Raw genomic sequence first — 8,756 nt, 5'->3', positions numbered from 1 at the left:
ATGAAACCTGTAATGTCACCAGCAAGCTATGAAGTTTGGAGGATGGGAAGACAACTAGGACAACACAGTCCCTGACCTCAGGAAACTCAACTCAACACAACACATTATGAATAATGTCGGGGAAAGCACAGGGGTCATGGGTCTCCTGGAGGAGGGACGCTGTCTTCAGTATCTCTGGTTACTGAAGGTCCCACCTTCGTTCAGCAACATTTGCTGGCATAGATGTTCAACAGTCATTTCTGTGGATGAATTCCCGGAGGAGCTGGGAAATTTGACAAGGTCTGGACAGAAGAACAGAAATAAGTAGAGCCTTTGAATCCAGATGGCATGAATTTGAAGCCTGGCTCAACCACTAACTAGTTAAGAGAACTATTTCCTTTCATGGGCCTCAGTGTTCTCAACTATAAAATGGGGATGATTTGATTTGCCTTACGAGGATATGACAAGGATGAAATTAGGTAACATGTAAGCACTTACATAATGGCCATCCCAGAATAAGTGTTAGCTATGGTTAGACTCAACTGCCTATGGTCATGAAAATAGTACCTTGTTAGGATGTCCAAACATTCTGTTCCCACTGGAGAAACTGCCAGGCGAGAAACAGTTCGGAGACGGCCATCGCTTGGTTATCTAAAAGGAAACCTTAAAACCACGTTCCCGTTCCCACACATGGGAGCTCTTTCCTTTGCTCATCTTCTTCTGTTTAAATTTTGCAGAAGCACCCGGTGTGCTCAGCTCACAGCAGAGGCCATAAATCTTAGTTCTCTCCCTGCTTGGTTATAAATAAGGCAAGTGGCTTCCAAATTCATACAGGCTATATATTCAGATGGATCCCCATGTTGTTCAAATGGCAGGAAAAGGGATTCGGCTGGCAGCCTTCAGAAGGAACAAGGGAATAAAGTCAAAAGATGACCAGACCGTGGCTCCAGGGATCAGCCTGATGTATGAGACAGACCGACAGACAGGCATGGCTTACGTATGTCTGAGTTTGTACCTGGTAGGGAGCGGGGACTGGTCCATAACTGGTGGAGGCTTCTCAGCTGCAAGCCGGAGCAGAGCCGAACAGCAGCAGTTCAGGTGCATCAGCCTTGTCACCTGGCTGTCCTCTCCCTCTGTCCCCTCTCGCCCCTGAGCTGGGCATGGATTCATGCAGGGTCAGCAGGACATACTGAACAGGATGACTCTTGTAATTCTGGTCAAACAAAGCAACCCTACAGAAATGCTTCCCACTCAAATGGGACAGGTTGGAAATCAATTAGGATGACAGGGGGCAGCTTAGCAAGTCACAGCAAGAGATAAAGTCCCCAGAGCCCTGGCCACAAGCTGGACTCCCCTAACCACCAGACTGTCCGGACGAGGGGTGAGTCAAGAGCCCTCAGCAGAGACACAGCCAAATGCCAGGTCAGAGGGGCACCCTGCTCCTACATTCTGGGGGCCAAGGAGGAGTTGAGCAAGGACATTATTCAGCTACATGGAGACAAACAGTACTGAAGCTTGAGTTTATACTGCCCATCTCCCTGGAGTTCCTCCCAACATCCTCAGAAAGTTGTCAGAAACAGCCAGAAACCAGAGGTGACACTGGATTCTTCTGTGAAGTCAGCAGTGGGAATGTGGCCTTAAGCCCTCACCTGAAGGAGTTCAGGCAGGAAGACTGGAGAAGGTGGCCTCCATCCATCACGCTTGCCCGGCCAGGCTGGCATCTCACCCACCATTTCAAGCAACAGCCAGAGCCAAGGGAAAGGGGAAGAAATTTAGTCGAGGGGTCAGAAAAAGAAGAGAATTCACTTCATAGGACTAATTATTCTGAAGTGGGGTGGTACCCACCTGGCACCATACGCAGTTGTTACGATGTTACTGACTATGTTTCCGATGCTGTACTTCACATCCCTGTGGCTATTTTTCAGTACAGGCTTTGAGGTTAGCTGACTGAAGTTTAACATAGAAACTGCTGCCAACATCTAAACTTCAGTCATTAAATAGGAAATGCACCATTTATCTGCAGGATGAGGAGGGAGACATGAATTCGCCCAGCTCAGAGCTATAGATCTGGGCATGCAGTGGGAACTCTATTCTTCTAGGGGAGGTGGGAGATGCTGGGCACCAGTCTTTCCAGAGGCGGGTCAAGACCTCTCTGCAGAGCAGTGTAGCTGCCTGCGGGCAAGGAGGTCTGCAGCCGCACTTGACTCCGGCTTGTCCGGAAGGTGGGGAGTCTCCCCTTCTGCGTGTCTGTGACTATGTGACCTTCAGGGCCCCGGCTGCCTCTACTCCTGCAAAAGGAGGAGGGTGCAGGCAGTTTTCTGGGGCCGAGGTTTCTACTCTGAAGTTACCGTGGGAAGGCAGATTGGATTTCTGAAGTGCCTCTGCTGTCCCCCGTGGCTTTATTCTCTATACATTTGGAGGCACCTAGGCCTAAATCAGGCTACGAAATCCTGTCTCCTTTTATCAAATAAAAAAGTTTTTTATGTCAAGAGAGCGATGCAACATGGAATAATAATGACCAGCTGTCTCACTCATCGCCCCCAAATGCACCTGTGGCCATCACCGCCCCCCTGGATTGCTGCAGCGCCCACCGGGGGGTGGTAGCGCCCACTTTGGGAATCACTGCTCTATACCTTTGGAGGCATCTAGGCCTAAATCAGGCTGTGAAATCCTGTCTCCTTTTATCAAATAAAAAAGTTTTTATGTCAAGAGAGCAATGCAACATGGAATAATAATGACCAGCTGTCTCGAGGGAGAGCACGCTCCTGGAGAAACGAAAAGAGGAATAATTCACTGCTAAGTCCAAGGGTCTCCCTCAGTCAGGAGGTGGAAGGTGTGGACAGCAGACATGGCTACGTCTCCAGCCAGCCGCCTGCAGTCTGGTTGTACCACAGATGAGGTTTCCAATGCAGGCGGAAATGATCCCACGACCCCAGGGGCTTAGAGCTGTGTTACTCACATCTGCTCCCAACTGGAGGCAGCTGTCACATGTGTTCACTGAGCACCTATTTAATTTTCTAAAATCCCAACTGATTCCCACAGGCAAGGGAAGCATTCGGGGTTGCCTGCATGCCCACAATCATGCAACTGGGAAGAGCCAAAGGGGATGTGAGCCCTGGTCAGGTGCCCATGACTATGTCTTTGACCTCCAAAGTCTGTGGTCTCTGGTGATGACTGGGGTTAATCCTTTGTATCTGTAAGTATCACATGTCTAGGAGAAGTTGATTCCTGAGAGATGGAGCATGCTAGGTGAGGGGGATGAACATAAAAGAGCACATTGAATTTAGGGGGGCAGGAGTAGACCCCTGGCAGCAGGGTGGCATTGGGTATGGCTGGGGCCATGGGAAAAGTATAGAGTTCTTTCTCATTCAGTCCTAGTTTGGCTGTTTGCTAGCTGTGTAAACTTGATAAAGCCCAAATCCCTAGAATAGGGAATGCAAACTATAGCCCTGGGGCCAGGTCTGGCCCACCACTTGCTTTTGTACATAAAGTTTTACTGGTACATAGCCATGTCTAGTCACATATATTTTGTCTGTGGCTGCTTGTGTGCTACAATGGTACAGTTAAGTAGCTGTGACCCAAAAAGATGAAAATATTTACTATCTTGCTCTTTGCAGAAAAAAGCATGCTGATCACTGTCCTAGACCAATGTGCATGGCACAGAATGGGGGTAGACAGGATTTGTGTGGGACAGTGTAAAAGGGTGCAAGTCTGAGAATTTGGCTCTGACTCCTTCCTTGCTGACACCTTCAATGTTACGTGGTGCCTTACTTTTCTCATAGCTCCCACCCCAACACACACACACACACACACACACACACACACACACTAGGCATTGCTTTCAGAAGCATTTAGAGTACATCTGGAAGCATTAATAAACACGGGACACTAAAAGCAGTGCTGGTCAGGTGCCAGACTGTTCTAAGCTTTCCATGCATTAACTTATTTAATCCGTGCAATGACCCAATGGAGTGTTGCTTAGTTATCCCCATTTTACAGATGACGAAACTGAGGCACAGAGATGCTAAGTAACTTGTCTGAGGTCACACAGCCTGTAACAGAGCCCTCATTCACCCACTCCCTGTGCAGACACATCCTGTCCTGAGAAACCAGCTCATGTTTGTCCTCCCCGTGGCACTGGGCTCCTCTCAGCTCACAGAAGCTGAGGCTTAGATGGACCAGGCAGCCTCGAATCCGGTCCTCTTGTTTTGCATTTGGAGACAGATTCCCAAGGCAAAGGGGTCAGGTCTGTAGCCACCAAATGAAGGCATTAACACCGACTCAATATAGTTTCCTTCCCTTCTGCCAGAACTCACAGCCATAACATACATTTAACCCTCTAACACCCAGAAAACCACAGGAGAAACATGTGGTCCTTTCCCCAACCACAGGAACAAACTCCGAGGAAACAGGGAACCAAACCCCCCATTTCCCGTGTGATTCCAGCATAACCATAACCACATCAGGCCTCAGTCCGCAGGCTCCACCACAGTGACCGTCGGCACCAAATCACTCACCCTCAACTCGTCTTCTCTATGACCAAACGCAAGATGGCTGGCACAGGGCAAGGCCGAGCCCACCCCAAGCTCCCTCCAGGATAGAAACACGAGCCTCTTATAAGGCGGACTCGTGAGCAAAGCCTAGTGAGGAGTCCCCACAGCAGAGCCGAGGCCAGGAGAGGCTGCTCAGGGCGATGCCACCATGAGCACCTCGGTGACACCGTGGTGCCTGGAGAGGCCTGGCTGAGGTGCCACCTTCCGCAGCGCTGGGGCAGCCGGACGAAAGACAGCAGGTCTTGGATTGGCACCTGCCCCCAAAGAGTGGCCACATCATGAGATCCCTCCTCATCCTCTGGGTAGGCACAGAGGAAAGAGACAACAAGAGACAAACAGGGGCCCTCATTACCCTGCCCGGTGGCACATCTGGCCTCATGACATGTCCTAAACACTTTACAGTAAATATGCCGGCCAATCGCGGCACTGATGTCCCTCACATTCCAAACTACAGATGAGAGACGGAGTAGACACAGAGGCGCAAGTCTCCGCCACCCGTGCGACACGCTCCTACCTGCTTCCATCAGCTGGCACTGCTGGCCGAAGACGTGGGAGAAGGTGACGGGGCCTGCGGCAGGGCTGGCGGTCTCCAGCGTGGACTCCATGGCTCCCCTGGGGTCTTTGGTATTGGTCCTGGGGCAGCGTCCAGACCCTCCCGAGTGTCCAAGTGCAGGGTGACGTCACTGGCTGGGGAACCGTAGCTCTGACACTACTTGTCACTTCCAAGAAAATGTCCCCGCCCCCAAAGTTTATAACGTCTCTTCCTCTTGTCACCCGCTCCTTGCCGGTTTTTCTCAAACACCAACCAAGTGAAAAATGGAACGCTACAGGGTTCTGCAGATCTTGCTCAGCTCCAGGAGTTTGATGCAAAAGGAAAACCTAAGTTTTACCAACAGAAGTTGTTTTCTCTTGTCTGGGAGGCGTGACGGAGGCCTGGTCCCCCATTCAGTCTTCCCAGGGGGTCACCTGGAAGGCGCAGGGTCCTCGAAGCCGCTCAGCCCTGCTGCCCGCTGAGAGCGCTGGGTCCCGCGCCAGCTGCAGGAAAGCGCTGCGGACCGGCTCCTCCACGGCTGCTTCCAGGGAGGAGGGCAGGGGGCAAGGCTGCCTGGCTCCCCAGGGAGCTGGCCTCGCAGGCAGGAGCTCAGGCTGCTAGGCAGCTCCAGCCCTGGTCTTCCTCCTTCTGGAGCCTTAGCACTGCTGTCCAGGGTCCGCGCGCCCCAGGGCGGCCAGATGCAGGCGGCGAGCACAGTGGGGACACTCTGCAGCTCCAGACCGAGGTGTCCGCGGTTCATCCTTCACTCCGGATGCCTTTCTCTCCCCGCGACTCCTTCCTCCCTCCTCGCCGGGCTGTGGGGAGGGGAAGGAGACATGGTTATGAGCCCCTGCTGGGACCGACTGCCTGCGGGGAGGGGGGGGCAGTCCACACAGCCACCCCTTTTCCGTGATCCAAAAGGGCCCTTCCTTGGAGAGGCTCTGGGCGCAGAGGGAAGTGCTAACTCAGCTCAGCAGGCTCCCGGCTGCTGTAACCTCTTCATGCCCACAACCCAGGAGGTGCCAGACAGGAGAGGAGCATGCCAGCCACACATCAAAGATCAAGGAGAGAAGAGATGCCAAGTGCCATGCCTCCCCCGTGGCACTCCAGTGACCAGAGATGGTCTGGGGCTCATCTCCAACACAGACCCACTCTGTGCAGAGAGCAGTCCGTCCCTGCTCCCACTGAAGGGGCAGCTCCTCTGGAAGGAGGGAGAGGTGCAGGGGGAGGGAGGGAACTTTCACATGATCACAACAGCTGTTTCGGTGGGCGCTGCGTCTTTATTTTGCTAACCCATCTGCTGATCACAAAGGTGCTAACTTTAGAGCCATGCAGCATCAGATGCAGCCAGCGTTTCACATACTTTCATTGGGGGTGTAGCTGCCATGTTGGCAGGAGGCGGGCAGCACCATACCCACCTGGAGAGAAAGAATGCCACCCAGCACAGCAGCAGCAATCGAAGTACCCATGTCTGTGTCCCCAGGACGGCTTTGGTTGAATTCTATACATAAGATACCGAAGGTAAAGTTCCAGCTGACGTGCGGGCCAGGAAGACTCTCAAACACAAGCTTTTGCCATTTGAACTCTTTGCCAGCAAGACGTTCAGCTCAGTGACATTTGTTGGGCTACCTGGGGTGGTGAAGGCAAGGCAGAGGAAGTCTTGAAATACTTCCAAGAGTTAAATGAAGTCTATGGTTATCATGCATTTGTCCAAACCCAAAAAATGTGCAATACCAAGTGAACCCTAATGTAGACTATAGACTTCGGGTAATTATGATGTGTCAGATTCCAGGGCTGTAACAAATGGGCCATATGATGAGAGATGTTGATAATCAGGAAATCTATGCATGTGTGTGTGGCAGGGGGCGGGGAAGATACATGGGAAATCTCAGTACCTTCCTCTTAATTTTGCTGTGAACCTAAAACTGATTTAAAAAAAAAATCTTAAGAAAGACCCAAGGTGAACCTTTATACACTAATTCAACCTGCAGATGTCTTTTGTTTGTCCTCCCTTCTCTGTACACCTAGTTCACTGCTTCTCACTGCTACACGTGTTTCATACACCAAATCAGCAACATTCTACTCTGTCCGCTTCCTTAGCATCAGGCACTGAGCTACCTCCTGTAAACACAGTTATGATGCCACCTAATGGCTAGTCACCAATAGATCATCCAGTCAGGACAAGGAACAAACAGAACCTCTGCTAACAATTACACCAGGAGAAGCGGCGTTAACCGGGAGGGAGGGATACATGCAAGAATTTCCGTGGCTACATACCCAGGAGGGGAATTATTCAAACATGTAGGCACACCTAATTTCATTAACCACTGCCAGCTCGTACTCAGATTGGCAGTCCTAGTTCCCACTCTCCCTGGGACTGCACGTGGGTGCCCACTTTCTCACATCTTTGCCAATCACTGTTGTCGGTCAAAATTGGGAAGTTGGGCCACCTACTAGGTACAAAGTTATAGTTCATTGTTTTGGTTTGCCTTTCCTTAATTACTAGTAAGGTGAGCATGCCTTGGAGAAGCTCATTAACCACTGACATCTCCTGTTTAGGAAATTTCCTCTTCAGAACCTTCGTCCAATTTTCCAGTCACTTTTCTCTTTTCTTACTCCTGTTAATTTGCACAGGTTCCCTGACTTTGCTAGATATTTGTTTCCAGTGGTTCTCAACTTTCTGGCCCTTTAGATACAGTTCCTCATGTTGTGACCCAACCATAAAATTATTTTCGTTGCTACTTCATAACTGTAATGTTGCTACTGTTATGAATCGTAATGTAAATATCTGATATGCAGGATGGTCTTAGGCGACCCCTGTGAAAGGGTCGTTTGACCGCCAAAGGGGTCGCGACCCACAGGTTGAGAACCACTGGTTTAGATTGTGCCACTATCTTCTCCTGATCAGTCATTCAACTGATACCTTTGTCCATGGTGTCTTTTCTTGACTCGAAGTACTTTGTTTTTTTGTGTGGTCAGTTTCATTGCTCTTTTGACTTATAGCCTGTTTTGAGGGTCTTGCCTAAAACATCCTTCTCTCCTCCCAGGCTGCAAAGTCAGCTTCCTTTTTAGTTTTATCTCTCATGCTTGGTGCCTTCCTATCTGGAGCCTACTTTTATATCTGGTATGAGGTAGAGTAAAGTATTGTTGTCTCAAGATTATGAACCAGTTTTCCCAAAACCCATCCTCTTTCCCCACTATGGCCCCAGTTATTATCTATCCAGTCCCACGTATGTGGGTCTGTTCCTGAGCTCTCTCCCGTACTGCTGACCCCCACCCCCACCACCACCACCCCCCCACCACCATCATGCCATGCTGTCAGGGCTAACATTTTAGAGTTAGTGACCAACATGTTCAGAAGTCTGGATTTCAAATCTTTCAAGACACAAGTCCCATTTGATGGTGCTGAGCCTGCGTCTCTCGCATAAGCCATCAGCCAGAGCAGCAAAGGACCCCTTTCTAGGGGACACACACCCTCCCTCCCGATACACCAAACCCGGTCTGCATCCTTACAGGACAAGCCTGTTCCTCACAGAGATGTGTTCACGTATCAAAAACATCTCCAAAGGTAAAGGTCAAAAGAAAACCACAGCAGAGAAGACATGAACTGACTGACAGGGCCTTTGTCATATCTGTGCAGAGGAAGATCGTGCACTAAGGATCTCTCTGATGCCTGACACTATGACACAGTA

General features: G+C 50.5%; 1 protein-coding gene across 1 annotated transcript in view; it reads right to left on the bottom strand.

The window, feature by feature from the left end:
* LOC102259523 (putative uncharacterized protein C1orf196) overlaps window positions 1–5,998 on the bottom strand; it is a gene marked incomplete at its 3' end in the record, with an annotated part of 173,087 nt that extends 167,089 nt beyond the window's left edge. Inside the window, exon 1 of the mRNA XM_005873490.2 lies at window positions 5,047–5,998. Within this exon, the coding sequence (XP_005873552.1) occupies window positions 5,047–5,137 (91 nt within the window). The remainder of the gene's footprint in view (window positions 1–5,046) is intronic.
* Window positions 5,999–8,756: the final 2,758 nt, after the last annotated feature.

Source organism: Myotis brandtii, unplaced genomic scaffold, assembly GCF_000412655.1.
Source record: "Myotis brandtii unplaced genomic scaffold, ASM41265v1 scaffold410, whole genome shotgun sequence".
NCBI classification, from domain to species: domain Eukaryota; kingdom Metazoa; phylum Chordata; class Mammalia; order Chiroptera; family Vespertilionidae; genus Myotis; species Myotis brandtii.
The sequence above is the reverse complement of the archived record's forward strand: the minus strand, read 5'-3'. Positions and strand labels throughout refer to the sequence as shown.